Raw genomic sequence first — 24,523 nt, 5'->3', positions numbered from 1 at the left:
CCTCCTCCTCCTTCTCCTCCTCCTTCTCCTCCCGCCACGCCCGGCCCGCGGCCGCCATCTTAGGGGCGGGCCGGGGCGTGCGGAAGGGGCCGGGCGGTGGCGGGGCAGGGACGTGGCCGGGGCGCAGCCATGGCGGCGGCGAAGCCCGGGGCTGGTGGAGGCGGTGGCACCGGCACCAACCTCCTCTTCTCCTCCTCCGCCACCGAGTTCAACTTCGCCGTGCCCTTCATCCCCGTCAGCCAAGCCCCGGCCGCGCCGCCGGGCCCCGCTCTGCTGGCAGCGGGTAGGAGGCGGGGGGGGTGAGGGGGGAACGGGGCTGCTCGGTGCCGGCGGGCGGTGTGGGGGCACCGGGGGGAAGAGGGGTCCCTGCGCCTCCTCCTTCTCTTCTTCCTCCTCTTCCTCCTCCTCTGTTCCTTGGTGGAGGTCTGTAGGTGGCCTCTAGACGCTAATTATTTTATATTTCGTCGCATCGGTGCGTATCGAGTCCAAGATCCAAGCCTCGGTTTCAGCGCTGGCATATCTTACGTAGGGGAAGTGTTAATGTGTCAGGAAATAAACGGAATATGTCTCTGTAGGCTTAACAAATATTTGCCAAGTGTGGCCTCAGAATGTTCCTTAGATCGACATTTTCTGGGGGAGAGAGGGAGTAAAAGCATTGGAATATTATTCCTGCTTATTTGAAGTACCTAGCTGATGCCTTTACTAATGCTATTTGTTCAGTGCTTATATATGTTTTCTTGCAAATATAACTTGTTTATAAGTAGTTTATATAAGTAGTTTCTAATGGCAAATCTGGAAGGTAACATTGCACAGATAACTCTCGTGTGGCAGCTTCTAGAAGACGAGCTAGGGAGAAAATCTGTTGATCAGATTTCAGTAACGCGGTGTGATTAACTGTGTGCTTTCCATTTCACTTAAGTTTTGGTTGGATGCAGGTCCACGGGCTTACAGCTGGAGTGAGTTTCCGTGCCAAAGGTCTACTGAGGTTATGCCACATCCTGTATTTCTTCAGGAAAGGCCCCCTTCCTGTTAGCTTCTGTGGTCCCTCGCCTTGCCCCTTCGTCCAGCCAGCTGGCATAGGGACCTGGCTGCGCAGAGCAGTTTGCATCTTGCATCAGTTTGGAACAAGAAGGAACAAGCCCTGGGGTTTAATCCTAAATTGTAATGGGGATCGGTCTCGGGAATTGTTTGCCATCCAACTGAGAGATGACGTTTGGAGGCTGCGTGTTAATTTGTTGTATCTCAAAGAGTGCTTTGGGCTGTGCAGTTTGAGGAGAGAAGACATTCTCTGGTTCAAATGCAGACGAAGTAACCAACATCCTTAGTGTGGGATGAGAGGAGCACTGCCAGCGAGGAAATGGACTTCTGCTGCCTGTGATTGTCGGGTGGCAGCCTGGTACCATCTGTGAGGGGTGTACAGGCAGCTGTCACACAGTCACTGTTGAAGAGAGACTGTTCTGTGTAGGAGATGAATGCTGCCCCGGATGACAAAGCTGTAGAATCACAGGAATTATTTTTTTCATTTGCATTAAGTGCTTTTTCTGCCGGTCTATGTATATGTTTCAATGTAGATTTTGCAGATTAGAAAAAAAGCAATGTAGAAAGTAACATGCTCTGTCTAAAAGCTGTGTGTATGTGTATATACAATTGTTGTCAACTTCATTTTCTAGGAAATGGACAGTTCGACTAAATTTCCAAAGCATAGTTGAAATTTAGGTTGTTCGTGAGTGTGCATGTGGTAAAGGCCTTGAAACTCCTCAGCATGTTGCTGTGTTTGTTGTGATCTGACATTGCGGTGAGATAAATTGCCTGCTCCGCGACTGGTTATTTTGGAAAGCAGAGAACTGGCAGTGAGGTATGCAGTTTGCTTCTCTCTGTTCCACAGTGTTTATGAAATATGAAGGGAAGAAGAAACTTCTAATCGTGAGAATAAGACCCTTTATTAAATACAAATGGCTATTCTGCTTGTAGTTGGAAGGTGATCCAGAGGCCTGAGTTTATGATGGTCGTTGCTTCTAAATGACTTTAATGTTCTGCACAGGATGGTTCATGTACAGAGATCTGGGGGTTTGTTCCTCAAAGCTGCATAAAACACCACAGGTGAAGTAAGAAAAAAATGATAGGTATGGGTGATGCTTGCCTGAAATTGATGCCATCTGAGAAGACAGCTAAATAAAAGTTGGTTACAACAGTCCATTTTATTCATGACAGCTGCTGCTTCTTTGGTTAATTAACTAGAACTGCAGCTTCCCAGGGAGACTGCTCTGTGGATTCCCCCCCCTGCTCCCCTGTCCCCTGCCAGAGCAGTGACAACACTCTTAGGACTTCTGTAAATTGCACTGGTTGCTTGCAGGGTGCTGTTCCCTCAGCAGGCCGGCAGCGACACTCACACTGCTCCAGGTCCAACTCAGTTTATTGTGAGATCGTCAAGCCCCTTCCCTTTCCAGGTGCAGCTGGGTCACTGCAGAAAACATTGTCCAGGAGCTGGTTTATGTCCTTTCTTGTGATGCAAAAGGACAGTCATGGCCTTCCATGATTTTAAGCCCTCTCCTGCAATTATGCAGGATGGGGACTTAATTTTCTGCTCCAGAGATTTACCTCTTGTGTTGCTCTAGAGTAGGACTTTTAGACAGAACTGGAATAAGTCTCACTCATCAAATGACTTGGAGTGATGAATTCTGGCCACCTTGCAAATCAAGTGGGAAACCTTGTGAGAGGTTTGCTGAAGGGTTGGGTGAGAATGGCCTTAATCCAGGAAGAACCATAACCAATAGGCATGGTCTGTTTGGGATTTAAGACCTAGTTTTGGAATTAGATCTTGGAAGTCTTATGCTTAGTCACTGTTTTCATGGTAAGAGGAAATGAACCAAAGCTGCTTTTGCATTTGATAGCTATAAGGGAGATTGAAAGGGATTTCAGTGCCCTGGAAGCAGGGTTCTTTGCTAAACTGGCTTGCGAAGGTCCTGTCTTGAGTCATACTTAGGCCTCTTATTTCAAACTTTTACTTTTTGTTGCTTTATATGTATGCACTGAATGAGTGTTGTGGTCTGTTTTCAATGTTTTTGAAGACTTAACAGCTTTTGTTTCAAGGTTATGGCACATTTAATCTTCAAGGATATCTAAGACCTGTAGTTCTTCTGGCTTTATGGGGTCCAGTAGAGTTTTGGAAATAGCTGATAACGTTACAGAACATTTTGCGTACGTATGCTGACTGGTTTGAACCTCTCAGGGCATCTTTCGTGACCTTTTTCTTGTTGTTTTTGCAGATGATTCTGCAGACGTTGGTGAAGAGGACAGCTTCTTGGGTCAGACCACTGCGAGCCCAAATCCACCACAGACTTTCAACTATTTCTCTCAAGTACCTAGCAGCAGCGATCCCTTTGGAAGCATCGGGCAGCCGCCCCTAACAACAGTCGCACCGCCTGCTGGAGCACCGGCCTTCTCCAGGCCTCCAACTTCCCTTCCACTGGGATCTGGGCCACAGGATGGGCAAAACGCCTTCTCACCACACATTCCCAAGTCCCAGGCCTCATACGGCACACCTCCAACTTCACAGGGGGGAATGGCAGCTTACCAGACTCCTCAGCAGAGCTGTCCCCCACCAAATGTCTCTGCTCTCCCCCACGGCGCGTCTCCGCAGGGCTATAACCCTTACCGCCACACCACCCTGAGCAGCAGAGCGAACCCCTACCTTACTCCACCACAGCTGCAGCAGAGTCCTCCGCCAGGCCAAGCTGCTCACCCGCCGTCCTCTGTACCACCTGTGCAGATGTACCAGACGCCTCCAGGGGCATTGGCACAGGTAAGGGACTTGTTCCTGACACGGTGGTACCAGAATGTAATGATTTCAGATGCTTTCCTGTCTGAATTGTACCTTAAAGATTCCTCAAACCCACCCCACTCCCCCAAAAGAAAAAACAAACAAACAACAACAACAAAAAAAAGACCAGAAAAGTCTTGAATTATTTCCTATAGCAAAATCTTTTAACTGGAACTAGCCTGGAACTATTGCTTTAGGAAAAATCCCAATCCTTGAATTGAACGTACCCTGATGCTGTAGGTATGTGAGCCTCTGACTTCAGGAGCAGAGCCCGGTTATGAAGTTCTGTTGCTTGTTCCAGTCTGTTACCACACTTTGCTGCTGTTTTATCTGTGCTAGTTCATTGTTTGTGCCTCTGATGTAAATCAGATCACTAAGTTCTCACAAAACATCAGCGGAAAATACCTTTTCAAGCTAATCTTGCTGGTGAAGGCAGTGCTTTTTGTAGTTATGGTCTAATTCACATAATCTATCAGCAAGCTCTTTGGCACACACCAGTCAAGGATCGTGTGTGACGTAAAGCATTAATCTCCATCCTTTATTACCTTCATAATATTATTAGAGTAATGTGAATGTGTTAGTAATAACCTGACAAGCTCTCCATAAAACAAGCTGACAAAAATAATTTTTATTTTGCCTGAACTTTCTGGCTGCTGTTGCAAGTAAGGAACAGAAAGATTATATAGTGGCAGTAAACATAGCAAAGGCAGCAAAACCTGAACAACATGGAGTTTAAAAGAATTTCAGGACTTCTTTCTATTGATTTTTATGTATTGTTCATTATGTTTGTTTATTTGAATGTATTGATCAAAGCAGTTTTTACTGCTGACATCACTTGCTGTTAATTGTACTGAGATGCTTGTACAATTTGTATGCCATCAGCACTGCGTAAACTATGGGCCTTTCAAAATCAGTTACTTGGATTACTGAGGCTACGCTGAAGTTTAAAATCTGCATTTCTAGTTCGTTTTGCAGGAAGAGAGCAATTACTGAGGGTAGTTCTTGTTAAAATCAATTATTCTTTATGCAAAAACGTTAAATATGTTCTTCTCATTAATCATTGAAACGTAATATGTTTTCATTGTCAGATCTGGTGGCTGTCAGAAGTAAGGTCAGCCTGAGTTTTGAAAGCATAAGAGAATATTTTACATGTTACTGTCTTTAAGTAAGCAGGGTGCTAGACTGTAGCAGCTTTCAACAGTATGTGTGGGAAGAAAATTCACATCCGTTAATTGGTAACATCTCAGCTTTCAACAACGTAACGGAGTGGACAACTTGTCTGTAACGTTTTTTGATTAAAAGATAAAGTTCTTGCAAAATATGTTAGAAATAAAGGCTCAGAGTGCCTATCAAAAGATAAATCAGTTACGTAAAAAAGCACCCGTGTAAGGTTGAGGGGCTAACAATGTATTTTCAGTTTCCACAGCCTCAGTCGCAGCTCCCAGCTCCCAGGCCTTCAGGTCCACTGGTCCCAGCACCTCCTGTTCTGCTGCAGAACCAATATGAGCCAGTTCAGCCGCACTGGTTCTACTGCAAGGAGGTGGAGGACAAGCAAGTATGGATGCCATTCAGCATTCTGGATTCTGCAAAACTAGAGGAAGTCTATAATTCTGGTAAGTTAGGAACATTTTAATTGTGTCAGTGTGAAGATGTACATCCCTAATGGATATCGCATTTTCTCATGTACTGCTTTATCATTTTCTCATTCCTCTTTTTGTTAAACTCTGCCAACACTGGAGTAAATATTATGATTTGGGAGTTGTTTAAAGCTTGTGTGTATTTGTGTGTGTGCATCTGTGGACATACAGAGCATGTAGAAGCATTTCAGTAGCTACACATTGGTTGCCTGAGATTCTGAAACTTCTCCTCTGCAATATAAATATCTGTCTTAATGGCTTATTATTGAGGAAGAGAAAAAAGAGTGTGTATGTTAGGATTGTAACTGAGCATGGCTTGTGTGTCACAGTCCAGCCTGATCCTGAGAGCGTGGTCCTGAGCACTGACGGGGGACGCTATGACGTGTACCTGTATGACAGAATGAGGAAAGCTGTCTACTGGGACGAAGAGCCTTCTGAAGTGAGACGGTGCATGTGGTTTTACAAGGGAGACAAGGACAGCCGCTTTATTCCTTACACTGAGGATTTTAGTGATAAGCTAGAGGTTAGTATGACTTTTACATAAACTTCAAGAAGAACTTGGAAGTACTTTTTGTGTTTGTGACCTTAGAATTACCTCCTTTTGTTTCATTACAATGATTTCCCAAATGTGCTTTCTGGAACATAAGTAAGCAAATTTCAGAAAGTGGAGTGGCTAAAAAAATGCATTTCTCATGCGCAGGTCTTGCAGTGCTCTTGCTGAAAATCAACTTACGTAGTGCTTCACCTGTGACACTTTTGAATAAATAAACCGATGTAAATTATGACCTTAATGTTACAGATAATACACAGGGCCAAAAAATAATCTGTCTGAGAAGGCATGCTGATTTCATGTCACTTGTTTTCTGTTGCAGGCAGAATATAAAAGGGCTGTAACTACAAATCAATGGCACCGTCGACTTGAATTTCCAAATGGGGAGACAATTGTTATGCATAATCCCAAGGTAATAGGTTCTGGCAATTGGTTCTCACAGGATTCATCAGGGGTGAATGCACACATGGATGAGAGCGTAAAGTGAATGCGGTGTTAGTCTTGCTTGGAATTTACTTATTTATTGTTTTGGATTATGCGTGTATTAAAGATGATAATGCTTATAGAAACTGAACTCCTGCTTGCTTCAGTTTTCTGTCACATGATTAAAATAAAGTGCTTGCTGAAATCTAGAAAGAAAAAGGGTGTAGATTAGTTGAAATACTTACTAAGCATAACTGGCAGCAAACAGGAGGCAATTTAAATTACTTTAACCTCAAACAGTCTGTACCAAATGGAAAGTAATTAAAACAAAGAGTTTTCATGTGGAGAAGGGCATTAATCTAACTGTAAGGAAACTAGTTTGCATATCTAAGTCATGAGGAGTCTTCCACTGCAGCTATTTTTAGGCCATGAGAAAGTAGAATAGGAGTTAGACTTGATGATCCTTGTGGGTCCCTTCCAACTCGGGATATTCTGTAATTCTAGAATAACTTTAAAACTTTTTTTTTTTAATACTATAAATGCTCTGCTGATAGTCTCTTGTGATTAAACTGCGGACTTCAGCCTTATTTACTAGTGTTGTTAACTGTTGCCTTATCACAGATGCAGTAATAAATGAAACTGAATATAATAAAAAATCAGGGGTGCTCCTACATTAACCACGTGTTAATGTAGGTTTAGAAATTTCATCCAGTAATAACCCTGGAGAATAAGCATTTAAACCACATAGTGTCAGACTGTACAGGGTCAGCATAAGTCTTATGAACAGTGATGCTACTGAATTCATCATTTTGTAGTGTTCCCAGGTTATTTCAAGTGTTTTCCTTCCCTGAAAAGCACTGCTCACTTTTTCACCTTGAGATAGAATAACTGTAAATAGTGGTCAGCGTCTTCACAAAAAAATAGTCATCTGCTAAGGAGAAGTGGACACTGGAGTCCAGGAAAGAGGAGCTTGAATGCTGCTTGCCTGAGGAATTAAAATTGTTCAGAATCACTGAGCAGGCCAGCATCTTCAGGTAGTGGTTACTTTAAGTCATATGGTTGCTTTTCAAAATAATGAAAATTATCTGCTTTATTTTGGAGTCTAGTTTAGAGGAAGCTGTATGGAATAGTCCATAGGGTTTTGTAAGACTTCTTTTCATGTGTGCTAACTGAAGAAATCATTTGAGCTTCATATGCAAGCTAAGCAATCAAACAGAAATCATGTTAAACCACACAACACTTTTAGACTACCAACCCAAATCACATGTGTTTTTTGTATTTATAATTGGAAAATGTGTTCTTTTTCAGGTCATAGTTCAGTTCCAGCCTTCTGCCACGCCAGATGAATGGGGCACCTCTCAAGATGGTCAGGCGAGACCAAGGGTAGTAAAACGGGGAACTGATGATGACCACGATGACATTCCTGATGGTATGTGCTTAGTGTGGGGGGGGTCAGCAGCTTCAGCTGTTGGTTCAGTTCAGAAGCTGGACAGGAGTGGGTGGAGCAGCAATGCACTGTTTGTGCCTGGAGCCTAGAAGTTAAGGTTGCTCCTTCATCTGAGCTGCTTGCATGAGGTTATTTGGTGGTGTTTTTTTGATCAAAGCAGTCTTGTGGGCTGCATGGTTTCCTGACCCTATGCTGTGCAATAGGTGTTATGGAGCAAGTGAGGTAGCTTGATTCTAAACTTCACTGCTGCAGTAAATATTGGCATTCTGAATTTTTCCTTTTCTCTTTCTCCAGGAGAAATGGCCCAGATTGACCATCTAGTATTTATGGTTCATGGCATAGGTCCTGTATGTGATTTGAGATTTAGAAGCATTGTTGAATGTGGTAAGTTTTTCCTTGTTTAATTGGCAATTTTATTCTTAACTGTTGAAAAGTAGATCTCTTACACATATAAACAGGTCTTCAAAAATATAAATATGACGAGTTTTTTACTGTTAAGTTCAATTTCTGGTAATTTTTTTCCCCAGTTATTTTCCAAAAGTAGAATTTGTTTTGTCAGACTTACAGCTTTAATTGTTGCTATGAGTTCTTCAGTGTTAGACTTGCAGAGTGGTGTTTCTTTGTTGTTGTTTTTTTTTTTTTTTTTTTTTTTTCCAATATACTCCAGGATGGTTGAATGAATTAAGATGGCTACGTCTGGTCATGAAGTAAAAATGTGTTTTTTGTGATGTTAAATAGAAGCTTACTAAAAGACAAAAAACCTATATTTCTTATAGCTATAGAAGTAATATTTGCAAAAACTTTTCCGCTTTGTAATTTCCTTCATTTGTATTTTGATTGTTTGTTGAAACTGAGGAGGGGGGGGAGAAGAGAATACCTGTAATTGTGTGTTACTTGAGTGCTGCTACCACTGGATTTTCATGACTTTGCTTCTCTACAGTTGATGATTTTAGGACTGTTTCTCTGAAGTTGTTACAGACTCACTTCAAGAAATCTTTAGAGGAACGTAAAGTGAGCAGGGTGGAATTCCTCCCAGTTCACTGGCATAGCTCTCTGCATGGAGATGCAACGGGTGTAGACAGGTGAGTACGTTGTTTATTGTCTCAGAGAAGTTAATACACTTATTAGGCTAGATGAATAAGTGTATGACTGGGTCACAAAAAGAATCACAAATTGTTTTGTAATTGACACTTTGATGTGGAGTATAGGGAAAGCCGGGAAGATGTGGAGTATTTCTAATTCAATATAAACATGAATTCCAACTTGGAAATCATCATGCCTTTCACCCCATTAAGGCCTCTCTTCCCATCTCATGCTTACTTTCCTCTTTAATTTTTGAGTTCTTTTCCACTTCTCTTACCAATCTTTTCCCAAAACTTCCTTGTGACAGCAACATTTGAAGAGAGATTATTTCAGGCATCCATTCAGCCTGGAGGGTGGGGGAGAAAAAGGGAGCCACATCTTTCTCAAATACGTCCTATCAGCAGAGTGCACTGATGTATGAATATGCAATCAGGCCAGAAAGCTATATGCTTTTAAAGATGTCTGTAAAGAACATATCTGTGGTATTTTGGCTGCAGCTTTAGAAATTGTTGTTTCAAAAGCTAGCAAAGTACTTACCTGCATTTCTTTAAATGTGTTCATCCTTCTAACGCTTCTGTGTTACTACCAGGAACATTAAGAAAATCACTTTGCCGAGCATTGGGCGGCTGCGCCACTTTACCAACGAGACACTCCTCGACATCCTGTTTTACAACAGCCCCACCTACTGTCAGACGATTGTGGATAAAGTAGGGATGGAAATGAACCGTTTGTATGCACTTTTCATGAGTCGCAACCCAGACTTCAAAGGGGGAGTCTCTGTGGCTGGACACAGCTTAGGTAATTATTTAGAAAACTCTTTTAGGATAAAAGCAGCATTCCTACAGTAAGGAAAATGGAACCTTTGTTAAGCTGTGACTGTCTTCCAGAATACTGCTAACTAAAAATTAAGCACCACTCAATAGCTATGTTTATAAAGCTTTGTGAGAAGTTCATACTTCCTGGATACAAGTACATTGGTCCCTGCATTAGTTCACTTCATGAAGACTTAATGTCTAATTTGTGTTTAAAAATTGATGGGTTATCTGGTGTCGTGTTAGGTGGGTAACCTCCTTAGTAAAGTAAAGCTATTTATAAGGGTTTGGGCTGGGACTTTTCTTCCAGTTTGGTAATCTAGGATGGTTAAGGAAAGGTAGTTTATACTGCATAAAACTATTACACATGAGCAGATTGTTTGCTTTTTGCTGAGAATGGTCATGTTCCTGTGTGCGTGGATTGATACTGCATTGATCTCTTGTGATCAGTCTATGCATTGCTGTTACCGCTGCATATAAACCCTGCTTTGTACTTAGGGACAGAAAAATCTGTAATTTTTCTTAAAGGAACTTTAATTCCTGTTTCCAGGTTCCTTGATTTTATTTGACATATTGTCTAACCAGAAGGACTTGGCTTCATCAGTAAATACTGGGGCTTTCTCTGGTGTTAATGGGACTGTGAAGGATGTGGCTATTCATGATAAGCAGGTAACTTGCATGCTAGTCTTTCAAGTCAAATAGATCTGATACTTTCTTACGTTGTTAGGCTTTATTAGCTGGAATACTGTTGCAGGTTCTGATAGTGCATTTTGACATGTTAACACTAACGTGCCATTTTGTAAACGTTGTCAAGTATCACTACAAGCTGTTTGCATCTCTCTGAAGTTCCAAGTAGAGCAGTCATGGGATTTGGTCATGAGCATCAGCTTTGACCCTTATGGACATGTAACTGGGTTTTCGCAGTATGAGAACAGTAGGGGAGGCTTGTAAGAAGGAAATTTTATCTGTTGTCAAGCCTGATGCAGTAACCAGTTGTTTGATCATTAAAAATAAATAAATATGTTTGAGCGTTGGAAAGCTCAAGAAACCTTTTGCCTCTCTTAGTAATTTTTAAATATATATTTTGGTGGTCTATTAGTAGTAGAAAATCTGTACCCTTCTCTACTAAAAATGAGCGTAAGTAACAAAGCTTATTTTATAATAACCTTTTTAAGATAAAGTAATTAAATTTGCATTTGTTTGCTGCATATTGGCTTTTCACTGTCCAGTGATGTGACTCTCTTTCTGTGTTGTCCCTTTAAGATGGCTGAAGATACCAGTTCCTTGGGCTCCTCAATTACTACTTCTGGTGATGACCTCTGTGAGCCTGAAATAGATGACGATGTTCCTACTTTGCAGAAGACTCTGGAAATGCTTAGTTTATCAGACTATGCAAGCACATTTGAAAAGGAGCGAATTGACATGGAGTCTCTGGTACAGTACTGTTCGGTTGACTTCTGGGGATTGACAGGGTGCAGATGTAGTGGTATTTGGTGTTTTTGTTTGCTTTTTTGTTTAGTGTACCATCAGGAATGAAAATAGCTGCAAAGGAAAGATAATTAGTGCCTGACATGAAAACTAAATGTTACGTGACTTGGGTTTGTTTGTTTTTCAGTTATTTTATGTCACTGTGTATCGTGGGGTTTTATTTTTTTGTAATTTCTGTAGCTTTATAAAATAAATTTGTTTGATAATGAGGAATATATATTACTAGAAAAGTTATAAAGTATACCTTGTGTGTGTGTATATGTGTGTATATATGTAATTTTTTTTTTTTAAGCTGATGTGCACAATTGATGACCTGAAGGAAATGGGGATACCTCTTGGACCAAGAAAGAAAATAGCCAATTTTGTAAAAGACAGAGCAGCCAAGCAGGTAAATATATTTTTCATGAGTGAAATAAGGAGTTGTTAAGCAAAGGTAACTGACTTTCTCGCTGTGGAGTAGCTTCTCTTCTTTAACACGCTTTTTAGCATCATGAAAATATGAGAAGGCTTTTGATAACTGTGGGGGAAAAAGTGTTTTTTTTTTTTTTTCTCCTGACTGTAAAACCTGTCTCAAAAGGAACAAAAGAAAGCAGCAGCAGAAAAGAAAGCAGTACTGGCTGCCACCCTCCAAACTCAGGAAGCTTCCCAGAAGGCAAAAGAGACAGTTACTTCTATTTCCCCTTCGGAGTCGGGTCAGCAGCACTCAAAGAGGAGGCTCCCATTTGGTGCATCTGTTTCTTCTGTGAACATTGACTATGAGTATTTTGAAGTTGGAACTGGCCAGGTGAGACTACATAAATTGAAATGATTAATCTGAAACAATCTTATTTATTTATCATATATTCTTCTTATTCATTTAAACATGTTGATGACTTTGTGCTACTTAACTCTTGTACAATGATCAAGGGATGTTTATGTAGAACCTTACCCCCTGGTGGGAGGGAGAGCTGGGACCATTGGTTAGATTACTGAAAAACAAAACTACAACAAGAATGTCAGTACAATTGTTATTATTTTTTTTAAAAAAACTTTCAGCAACAAATGAGCTATAAAAAGAATTCTGTTCCAAAATCAAAAGTCTGTGAATGCCATGACACTGAAGGGCTCTGTGGCTGTATATTTAACATAGTAGCCTAAATCGGTCTATATGTGATGTTATATTTGTTTTACCTCAAAGTTAACTCAGCTATCAAGCCTCGAATGCTTCCTGTTCAAATAAACTTAAAAAAAAAATTCTTAATGTTTATATATTTTGTAGTTAAAGATTTAAAAGAAAAGCATTGTGATACTATAGCGTACTATTGTATTAGTATGGGAGTGCAGCTGAAACCTCTTGGAGGTACTGTGAGCATGTGGTTGATTTAATACACATTTTGTTTTTCCTTCTTAGCTAAGCATGATATTAACTAGCTCACAGTGCTGAGAAATTATTTGTCTAACTTCTGTCTGGCAGGTTTCGGTAGTTTACAATGCGTTGGACTTCGAACCGGATATTTTCTTTGCTCTTGGTTCTCCTATTGGCGTGTTCCTTACTGTGCGAGGACTGGAAAAGATTGATGAAAACTACAGGCTTCCGACCTGCAAGGGTTTCTTCAATATTTATCATCCAGTGAGTAAGAGATTTGACTTTAGCTGATGCAGACAACAATACAGAATACTAAGTTAAAACAGCATTATACCTCCTTTCCCCCACGTACATTTCTCAAAAGACTTATCTGGAACATACATTCCAGATATTTGTGATCTTTACAGCAAAAGTGAAATAGTGTTGGCTTATAAGTTCCATACCTGTATATATCCTGATGATATTTGTCCTGTTCATTTTGGAGTTTAAACAATATTTTTTTCATTAACTTACAAAATCTTCAAGAAGAGATTGAAACTGTTTGTGTTTGAGCCATTTACAGGACTTTTCTTAATTTCTAGATTGATTCTGGGATATGTTTAAAAAAAAATAAACCTGTAAATGCATTACATTTGTCCTCTTCTGTCCTGTCCTGTTTAGGAATTAAACAGTGGTAGAATAAGTTGGTTAGAATAAATTCTAAGGTAACTAAATGTCAATCTGTTTCTTAACAGCTGGATCCAGTAGCTTACAGGTTAGAACCAATGATCATTGAAGACTTGGATTTAAAACCAGTTCTTATTCCACATCATAAAGGCAGAAAAAGGCTTCATCTAGGTAAAAAGAAAACTTAATATGACTCTCACTGCTAACTTACTCATTTGATGCATTAGAATATTGCGAAATTTCAAGAGACTGGTGGGTGTTCCTCGATACGTGTCTCCATGATCACTTGTTCTGTTCCCCTTAATTTCTGAGAAAATGAGAATCAGAAACTAAATTTACTATGGTTTTTACCTTGTTCCAAGTATTGGAAATGTTGATGAAAAAGGCAGTTCCATAGCTTGGTGGGCAGAGATTGGGTTTTTGTTGCTTGTGAGTACGCGTCAGATCAAGGTGATTTAAATTTTGCATACTTACATAAGGAGAGTCAATTTTGGTGTTTATTTGGCTGTCACTGCTGCAGAAGTTCAGAGCCATTGTGAGTGCCACCAGTACTGAATGGCACCTAAGCTGCTGCTGACACGTTTACTGAGCTGTAACAGAATTACAAGCTAGACTTGCTTGGGAGTGTTTCTCAAAATTCACAACTACAGCAAGAGTCATTGGCATCACTTCTGTTCTGCTCTGCTGGAGCTTGGGACTGGTTCCTCCGTACTTCAGTGCAGGATGTCAGCAGGGATTGTGGGTGGTTGCGTTGAGGGATTGGCTGGGGTAGGTAGTGTTACAGACCCTTCAGAACCTGCCTATGGACTGTTGCCTGTGACGGTGTTAACTCAGTGACCCATACAGTGAGAAATTAATTATGCATTAATTATATTTCATCTAATCTTTTTCAATGGAGTAGAGATGCAAGAAACTCACGTTCACAACGCAGCATGCGTGTTTCTCCTAATAATTGGGAAGTTTGTAGAATGGAGTTTAATCATTCTGGTTTTAGTTTAAGACTTTAAATCCTTCTACTGTGGTGTTTTTTTCAGAGTTGAAAGACTCTCTGTCTCGTATGGGATCTGATCTGAAACAGGGTTTTATCAGTTCTTTGAAGAGTGCCTGGCAGACCCTTAATGAATTTGCACGTGCTCATACATCTTCGACTCAGCTACAAGCAGAACTGGAGAAAGTAGCTAACCAAATTAAAGAGGAAGAAGAAAAGCAGGTGGTAGAAGGTATGTGGGCACATCTCTGGTTTTATAATTTATTGTTCTCAAATTAATAGAAACTTTTGTATCTTAGCTCTTGTTTGATACTGATTTTCCTGACTCCATTAAGGAAGCCTATGTGTTTTTGGAGTATTAATATTAAATGTAAGATCCTTTTCCTTTTTCCCTTTTAAAAAAGGAAATATTGCCAGCTTTTATTGAAGAGCTTCAGTTTGTTTAACCTTTCAACTTTCCAGTAAAAAAGTTTTGATGTGGCAGTTTTCTAGATTAATTGTTTTCTTTCCTCCCAGGGCAATTTAATACAAATAAATATTTGTTTCTGGGATTTATTCTCTTTAGTAATCTTCTGCTGAGTTGTGGGATGAGTTGAGAAGCATTAAGTACATTCTCTAACAAGAGAAAAAATGGCATTGAGGAAAATCTGCATGGGTCAGATATAAATGCTGTCCCTGGTTATAACAAAAGCAGGCTTCCTGGTTGTGAATTATCCATCAATGTTTAATAATGCTGGCTTTGTCTGTACTTACAAAGGAAAACCTTCTGGTTGAAGTTGAGGATAGTGATTGACTCTGTGCTAGTGGGTTGTAAATATATATATTTATATAAAATTTCAAAATATTTGTTTGTGGAGTGACTGGATCAGTCTGTGTACAAATAGTGACGTTTATTTTTTAAATGGTTTAGCTATTCCTTTATGTGGTTCCTTTATGTGGGTTTTCTTCAAACAAATGCTTTAAACTGTCATGAAAGAAATAAGCTTATTGTTCCAGTAGATTTCTGAATTATGGAGTGACGTGCTAGTCAGTTAAATTTGTCCTATTGCAAGCACTTGGAAACTATAATAGGGAAAATGAGTGATATTTCTTGATTATAATGAAGCAGGCTGTGGTTGAAAATAGTTGAAATCTTAAAATCTGTAATTGTAGCTGAAAAGATCACTGAAAGTCCAGAACCTCCAAAAGATGAGGATTTTTCAGTGAAGGTTGGAATGCTGAATGGAGGACGTCGCATTGACTATGTTCTGCAAGAAAAACCAATAGAAAGCTTCAATGAATACCTTTTCGCTTTACAGAGTCATTTGTGCTACTGGTAAGAGGAAATGTGTGATTCTATAAATACTGCTTCTCTGATGTAATTGTCTGTGTTTAAATGTCAGAAATTATGCCCTAATGCTTTGAGTACATTTTGACAAAAATAGCTGTGTTTTTATACCAGATACGTTTTCAGACTTGTTCCAGGTGTGAGTGTATGCACGTGATTTAGGAAAGCTGACTTTTCTGCGTCTTTCTAGTATTTGAAATGTTTGAAAAGATGGCTGTCCAGTTGGACATGAGGTCCTCATTATATGATTGAGACATTCAAGTAAGAAGGCAAACTGGCTGTCCAGGAACCTTGGTGTCAAGATGTCCCACCTAGATGTCACCAGATTAGCTAGTTTCATTTCAAATAAAATCACGTGTTAGCACAAAGAAAAAAATCTGTAGTTCTGTTTGCAATCAAGACGTTTGCATACAGGTCTGTTGAACTTTAAACTTCAAAATATATAGCTTTAGCGACAATCATTTTCAAAACAAGGAGAGCTTGGTGAACATTTTGCCAACTGAAAGTGTGGTTGGGTGCAGGGACAGGCTCCTCAGGACACTGGTCGTGGCACTGATCCTGTTGGAGTTCAAGGAGTCTTTGGACAATGTGCTCAGATACAGGGCCTGATTTTTGGGGGGTCCTGTGTGGAGCCAGGAGTTGGACTCAATCACAGAATCACAGAATTTCTAGGTTGGAAGAGACCTCAAGATCATCGAGTCCAACCTCTGACCTAACGCTAACAGTCCCCACTAAACCATATCCCTAAGCTCTACATCTAAATGTCTTTTGAAGACTTCCAGGGATGGTGACTCCACCACTTCCCTGGGCAGCCTGTTCCAATGCCTCACAACCCTTTCAGTAAAGAAGTTCTTCCTAACATCTAACCTCAATGATCCTTGGAGATCCATTCCAGCTCAGGATATTCTGTGATTCTATGAACTCTAGTTTTTCAAAGAAAACTATTTGTGAAGGAATTGTATTAGGCTACAATGCTTTACAAAACTTTACCTCTTCATGTTGAAGTGTAATTGATGCTCTGCTATCAGAGATTAACAAAAGAAAGGAAGAAAAAGGCATGGTGGATCTTCCTGCAAATTTGGATGGTTATCATTTGACTCTTGTATACAGTACTCACTCATACACAGAACAACTTATGGAATAAGAAGCAGATTCTGGTGTCATGTAATACACTGCAATACATCATTGCCTTATCTGGATTTGGATTTACTTATTTTTAAGTGAATAAATTTCAAATGGAGAAAGTTGTAATTCCTTTTATAGGAATAGCAGTTACTATTGACCTGCTGTGTTTGCCATTGGGCAGTCAGTTGTCTTTTTTTTTTTTTTTTTTTTAATTGGTATGTTGTCTTACGTATTCTATTACTGCCATAAAATTAAGCACGCGTGAACATACACAAGATGGGGAACGGTAGAACAAAGGGTATGCAAGCAGTATTTGGCAATGTGACAACGCACCTTTACACATAATAAGCTTGGATATCAGTTGCTGACCTACGCAAAATGATACTGGTGAAGGGGGACTGACTTTTTTTTGTCTTTAAGTAAACAAAACACTTCTATCTTTCAGTCTTTCTGAGTTGAGCAGGTGCTGTACAAGCGGTGCTCTTAATTTTTATTTATTATTATTACTTTAAGGTATTTATTTCCAATAGCTAATAATTTTTAGAGGTAGGCATTATTTCAGAGGGTAAAATACAGAATTTGAAGGCATTACCTGCAGGGGCTTATTAAGGTCAGTATCAAGGCTGCAGTGCTGTTGAGCACTGTGCAGAGCTCCCCGAGCAGTCGGTGACCCAGTGGTGGCAGTGCTGTCTCACAGGTGGAGTTGAAGGAATTGGAGCTTTATTCCACCAGGTGGCAGACAATCAATTCCAGGTTTTAAAAACTGGCTCCCCATTTTCTTGTTTTCCCCTTTAACTCATGACCCAAATTTGTGATTTTTTTTTTTATTTTGTTTTGAGGAGGGTGATGCTGATTTGCTCACTTGTTTTCATGCTTGTTTCATGCTCACTTGTTTTCATGGTTGTTTAATAGCAGAGACAATCAAGAAATGTGGCTGCCATATCCAGATTCATCTATGGAAAATGTCTGTAGACCCCTAGCTTGCATGTTGAATTCTGTATTTTTTCTCTGTGAATGATGTTCTTCACATTTGGAGGATCGCAGTTACGACGATCTAAATTTTCTTTGCTGTCTCCCTACATAATTGCTTTTAAAAGCAATGAGATGTTATTCATAGAATCATAGAATGGCTTGGGTTGGAAGTGACCCTGAAGATCATCTAGTTCTAAGCCCCTCTGCCATTTTTGATGCCAAAATTTATTATTTGATATTTTTATTATTTGATGATAATGTTGTTATTATCTAACAACTCCTGCAGCTTTGGAACTTTCTTTCTTAAATGGGGAAGTTTTAACAGAAGTAAAACAACTTGGAAATATGGCACTTGAATTACATTAATCTTTAAATGAATTGAGAATTTATTTTTTTTTATGGTACTAGGGAGGAGAAGATGGCTGTGGATATTTACTACAGCCTTGGTTATGTTTATTTAATATATCTTATTTACAAGAAGGTGTCAGCCAGTTAGGAGAGAAATAGTAGGATTTTGCTGATAGAAAGCTACATTTTGACACTGGAGTGATAGATGCAGTGGAGTAAGAAAAATAGGGAAGTTTTGACAAGCTGATGGAATATATTCAGGAGCCCATGGCAGACAAACAGTGATATGATATTTGAGACAAGTGAGTGTATAGAGAGGGGAATTTCAAGTTCCAGCCTAATAAGTGTTAGGGAGGATAAGGTGGGGGAAAATGTTTTGATAAAAGGTAAACACATAGACTAGGGATAACAGCAGAGATGATATAAAACAGAGGAAGAATTGTGGTTCAAAAAGGGAGTTGGTAGAGCTAAGGCCATGTCCCAAAAGAGAGGGTCAAGGGCGATAGTTAATTCAGTTTAGAGAGCTGGGGAGCTGGGGTGGGATGAAGTATGCTTTACAAGACAGAATATGGGCTGTACCAAATTAACCTTTTTTTTTTTTTTTTTTTTTTTTTTTTTTTAATATTTCATAGGGCATCTGAAGACACTGCCTTGCTGTTCCTCAAAGAAATATACAGGACTATGAATATCAATCCTGAGCAGCCACAACATTGATGTATGGGTACGTGAATTCGTAAGTTTGTTCTGATATGACTTAAATTCTTACATCAAAGTCAACGGCAGCTAAGATCTGTTTACTTTCCCCTTTTCCTCTGAAATTTAAATTATGAAGCAGGTAACTGCAAAGTGTGTGATTTTGATTTGGAAAAAAAAACAATTTCTATTTTTAAACTCAGGGGAAGTCTTAGAGTACTCCCTTCCCTTCCCAAAAGGTATTTGATACAGTTCTTGGTATGATGTGATAGTTGCCAGTACAACTCTAAAATGTGGTCTGTTTCTTCCTTAGTCTAGTTGTTCAGTAAATGATTGAGAATAGGAAAACTTGGTGATAGTGGATATGATGAAATTTCACTTACAGTGCAGTAGATTGAAGAGCACTAAGAGTGTTCCAGTGTTGCAATATGCAATTGTAATATCGGTTGACCAACTGCTAACATGTATGCCAGGGAAAAAGTCACTTCTCACCTAAGAAGCTGTTAAAATTGATACTGATAAACTAATGAATGAGACCTTTACTGATATCCTTTTATGCTTATATAGCTAAGAATTTCAGCAGAACAAATGAAATGTGGTAGCGTGGAATTTGCTTCACTTTGAAATAAAATTAAATGCACCGTATAATTGAGCATCTTAAATGTGAAATATACTTGCAGGTAATTTTATTTTAAGCTGCATGTTTCCTAGCTAAGGATCTGTGCTGTACCACTTTGCATCACTGGATGTGGTAGAGAAGACTGTATTCTCTTTTGAAAGGCAAGGGGCAAGAAATATGCACTGTGATGCCTTTTTGGAATTGTACAACAAGATAGTTTCTGATGTATTTCTCCATTTTTCAGAAGAATTGATGGTGTCAAGGTACATAAATACCTGACGTGAAGAGAAATACTTTTCAGAGGAATAACTAGATAACTTTACTATGTCGTGTTAGTAGTCTTCTAGTCTTCAGAATGCTTCTGATAGTCAGGTGATGGCATCTTTTTTTTAATGAAGTGTTGTAGCTGATCAAGTGCATTATTTTTATTTAGTGTGCCTAAATAGTAGGAAGAAGATGCTAGCAGCACACTTTTGACAATAGTGCATCAGTTATCATAATGGCTTTTGCAGAATCTCAAGTCATAGCTGTGCAATTCTTCTTTGCTTTTGTTTCTTTATGACAGCTTAGGGTGAAATTATACGGAACTCGCTGATACAGAAATAATGTTCTATCTCAATTGGGGGGCATGGGACGTAGTAATTCATCACTACAAAACCAGAAGTGGATTTGTTGCTTAGCTTCAGCAGACACTGGGATAATTGTATTTTCGAGAACTCCACAGTTTAGCAGGATGTCACGCGACAAAGCACAGTCAAGGATGTCTGTGCAGCTGTAATACCATTAGGAATCACTCGGAACATTTCTTAGCCCTTGGTTGAATGCTAGCCTCAAATGTTGTACAATCAGATCCCAGACATTTAAATGGGAGGGCATCTAGGGCCCCTGGGATGCATGTAATGAAAAATAGTATCTTGGGAAGGCTGTGTGCTACAAGACGCCTGTTTGTGAGGCATCTCACAAAAGGCCTTGTGAGCCTTTTTTACAGAAGGAGAAACGTCTCCGCATCCATTGTATAAAATATTCCTGTGTAAGTATTCTGCAGTAGGAAAAAAGGAAAATTGCAATCAGGAAAATTGCAACCTGTGCAATCAGGTGGGGGTTGGCCTCCTTCACGTGAAGGATGAATTTTGTAAGCAAAAAGAGGAGGTAGGGGACCAGATCTCATGTACAGCATCTGTCGCACAGTATATTTGTGTAGTCTTCTGTCCTGGGATGTTTTTTTTTCTTGAAATCAGTTGGTATCTCTTGACTCTTAATTAAGTCAAGTCAGTAGTGTTTTCTATCTCAGCTAAAATTATGTATGAGAAGAAGCAGTTGCACTGGCAGTTGGTGAGTAGTCACCAGTATTTATTTGCTTCTACTCACTGATAAAATAGTCCTAGAGGTATTTTACCTGTTTGTGGGGTGAGGTGGGGTGGAATACAGCAGCATATTAAAGCTTTGAAGTATAAACTAAGTACTTTTATCTCTGAATACAGCAGGATAACTTAGAACCATAAGTTAAAGAATCTAGTAGCTTATTGAAATGAACAGTGAGTGATATTCTATGAGCAGCTGTAAGCTCTTTCTCTTTATAATTTTAATTGCCTGTTTGCGTACACAAAAAGACAACTTCAGGAAATTTTTGTGTTTAAAAACTGATCAAAAAGGATGATGGATTTTTTGATCTTCTAAACTTCTCTTGAAATTGAATGTTGGCATATTTTATTTTATTAGTACTACTACAGAAATTCAAAATTTGGTATTTTCACATTCCTCTTATGTACATGTTCTATTTTCTCTGCACAGCCATACCTGTTGGTCTGACAGATCTGCTGAAAAACATTTCGAAGAATGTCTAGTATTTTCATAGTCAGAGGTGACAGGATAAGCACCAGACTCTTTTCCTGGAGTCCAGAAGTCGCTCGGATTCTGCCTTCCCGTGTCACTTCAAGCAAACTTCTGAAAAGATCAGCGCCGTCATAGGAGAGACGGATGAAATGACACGATTTTGATCTTATCAGTTTAATTGTACAGTTGCCAAATATAAAGTGATCATTGAAGAGGTTCTTTGGCATGCAAATCATTACTTCTCTCCTTCCTTCTATCTCAGCTGGCTGTCAAACGTGCTTTGTCTATCAAGGCAGCATGTCCTTATTAAAAAGGACTAGTTGAGAAACAGCAATAATCTGCTTTTCTTGACACGTTTGTTGGTCCACCTTTTAATAATGAAATGTGAACTGTAGTTATAACCATCTTTAACACAGATGACACAAAGCTGTTCCTATTTACTGAAAACTAGCAACCAGAATCATTTTCTTACTATTGTAAGTGTTACGGAGATTTTATAAAGACCTTTTTAAGCCTCTGTTTTGAGTTTTATTATTTTTAAAGTAGAAATGAATCTTTGATTTTGAAAATGTTAGAAGTTTGTTACAGGTAGTTCAGTGTTCACACTTCCTGAAATGAACAATTTAAAATAACATTTTGGTCTAGCAATTAATGTAATTTTAGTGAAACTAGGCTGCAGCTGTGAGAAATAAAATACTTACCTTGACCTTGCGGAGTTTAATATCTCAAAATAGTAAATGTAAATACAGGAATCTGAAGCTTGCAGGTGCTAGATAACAATCTAGGTTGAGAGCATCAGTCCAGGCTTATTTGTCATGTAATGAAGTTGAGATGAGTTGGGTAGCGTGAAATCCTTTGAATTTGTGTCTCTGAATACTGAGCTTCTGTAGCTTTCTTCTAGCTTCAACTTACGTGCAAATTGTGGCTTTTCATAATATTAATGACTTAACCTTACTACTGACTACTTGCTTCTGTTATTGCAGTAAATGCATTTTGAAATGCAGTATTTTTTTCATAGTATATGTAAAATACACATTCTTGTGTATATATTTTGGTTATTATAATTAAAAATACCTTACCTCCCATGGCTCTTTACAGCAAAGTTTTGTATTTCATCACAGAGTAGGCTGGAAGGGACCTGTGGAGAGGTTCCTTAGACCAACTCCCCTGCTCAAAGCAGGGTCAGCTTAAATCAAGGCTAGGGGCCTTGTTCAAAGATTGCGATTCATCACCTCTCTGGGCCCTATTCTTATGTTTACTGCTATTGCTGTTTTTTTTCTAATATATAATTGTGATTTTCCAGGTGGAGCTTGTGTGTTGCCTTTTGTGTTTTCATTGTGCATCTCTAAGAAGTCTGTCTGTCTTCTATCTATCCTCACATGAGATAGTTGAGGACGAAAATGTGATTTTCCTGTTTGGCTTCTCAAGCCTTTCCTTGACATCTCCTTTCATGCAGTGTGCTGTGGCCCTATAGTCATCTTGGTGTTCTCACTGGACTTGCTTTAGTTTGTCAAAGTCTGTCTTGCTCTGTGAAGCAAGTTTGTCAAAGAAAGCTTTTTTTTTTTTTTTATTTAATAACATGTTTGTGTCTTTGTAGACCTTTAAAGACCAAGTTTTGTGAGCCTCACAATTTGCTTTGTTGGATAGAATTGAAATAATATATTAAAAAAAATGCAACAAACCCTCCAGTAAACAAAACAGTGGCCTCATTTTCATCTTAGGTATCATGAGGATGGATTTTTCAACTCTGTGTAACACTAAACAATCTGATGAATTACATAACTCTGAAATATGGGCTTACATAGCTCTGAAAGTGCCTTACTCACTCCCTTATATTACTCTGAAGCTGATGGGCTGTGATACAGTAAAATTTTAATAAATGTGTGAGAACTGTTCCAAAGGACCCTGGCTGGTGAGGAGCATGCTTTGCAATGGAAGAACGCACAGGGGCAAGTTGCAAGTGAGTGAGGAGCAGCTAGAGCAGAGAAACATTTTTGGGAAGGTAGCATTAGAATTGGTTCTAGTTTTGTAAATAGAAATTTGACTGCAACTGCAGGAGCTAGCAGTTCTTGAATCTAAAAGCAGATGCCTATGTAACCAATGATAATGTAAAACAATGAAAAACATTTCCAATTTCTTTTTTCTTTTTCGAAAGGGTGATTTTAAATCTACTACAGATGCATCTATTCCTTCATCAGCAGAAGTCCTGTGAGTGTGCTGTACCAACTTACTAGGCAGACCCTACACAGCACATATTTTTCTAAATACAAGTTGTAGGTCTTGTAATCCATAACTGTGTAGGCACCACTAATTAAGCTTATTAGCTATGTAATCTATCTACAAAAAATTCAAAGTTTCTTTGCTACACTTTAATCAGTTCTGAGGTGATCCCAGGGCTAATATTTTTTTTTTTCTTAAACAATTAATTCTCATAACATTATAACAGAGAATGCATGCGGAACAAAAGGTTATGGATGACTTGCCCAAAGCCACGGAAGTGAAGGGCACACTATACAGTGTAAAGAATAAATTGGGGTGAAAAAAGATATAAAGGGAAAGCTATTCAGTTTCCAGTGAAAGGTCCCATCTTGTTGGTCCTCCGTGCATATGCTTGTGCAGGCTCTGATACAGTCAAGTTCTCCATTGAGGTCTTACATGGAGAATTAATTTTCACGGGAAAATGTTTATAAATGAATGCTAAGGTAAAAATGGGAGCCTCTCCAAGAAATCCAACACAACTCCAAAAAACTCCAAAACATTCCCAGTTGAATGAAACAAGATCTTTCACTGAAAACAAGTTCCTTAGGAAAAGCCTTGTGGCCAGCTCAAGCAAAGAGCTCGCTCCTGCCCCTCAGCACCTCTTGCCTCTGCTGGCACTGAACGTTTCTTTCCTTTGGAAACCTCTCCTAGCACATCTCTGTAAAAGAACGACAGGCAAATAACTTCTGCTTGTGCCATGTGACGTTTTGCGTGGTGTTGAAGTTTCTCAGTAGCTGCTGCTAGTGTTGTCCTGATCCTTTTTTCCCGTGAATGTTATATTAATATTTATAACTGTGTCTGCAGTATGACAAACGTGTTACAAATTCTGTCTAAAATGATGCTTTCATAATAATGTTCTCTTTGATTCCTCCCCATATGTTACTTTTTTTTTTTTCTTGTTACGAATAATAAAATCTAGCCTTTTGTTTTTCCTTACTAACAATCAGCAGTTAGTGCCAGTGACAAGGTGTTAGTCTGGGGAGACTGGGTGTTCAAATGTAACAGGAATGAGCATTCAAGAGCAGTCCTCTGCAGTGCTGCATTTCTCAGACCAAGCAAATTAACCTCAGACTTTATTTATTTTTTAT

General features: G+C 39.2%; 1 protein-coding gene across 1 annotated transcript; it reads left to right on the top strand.

Annotated features, from left to right (window-relative positions):
• Positions 1-97: 97 nt before the first annotated feature.
• SEC23IP (SEC23 interacting protein) lies at positions 98-22,826 on the top strand. Its single transcript, XM_082764714.1, has 19 exons — positions 98-283; positions 3,267-3,802; positions 5,238-5,433; positions 5,787-5,980; positions 6,330-6,419; positions 7,739-7,859; positions 8,172-8,261; positions 8,818-8,959; positions 9,550-9,758; positions 10,323-10,441; positions 11,036-11,206; positions 11,553-11,648; positions 11,838-12,044; positions 12,714-12,869; positions 13,340-13,442; positions 14,306-14,491; positions 15,412-15,574; positions 18,664-18,752; positions 21,135-22,826. The coding sequence occupies exons 1-18, from the start codon at positions 130-132 to the stop codon at positions 18,743-18,745; spliced, it is 3,015 nt and encodes a 1,004-aa protein (XP_082620840.1). The 5' UTR covers positions 98-129; the 3' UTR covers positions 18,746-18,752; positions 21,135-22,826.
• Positions 22,827-24,523: the final 1,697 nt, after the last annotated feature.

The sequence above is a fragment of the Aythya marila genome, assembly GCF_965140915.1.
Source record: "Aythya marila genome assembly, chromosome: 7".
Classification (NCBI taxonomy): Eukaryota; Metazoa; Chordata; class Aves; order Anseriformes; family Anatidae; genus Aythya; species Aythya marila.
This window is presented reverse-complemented; position numbering and strand designations above follow the sequence as displayed.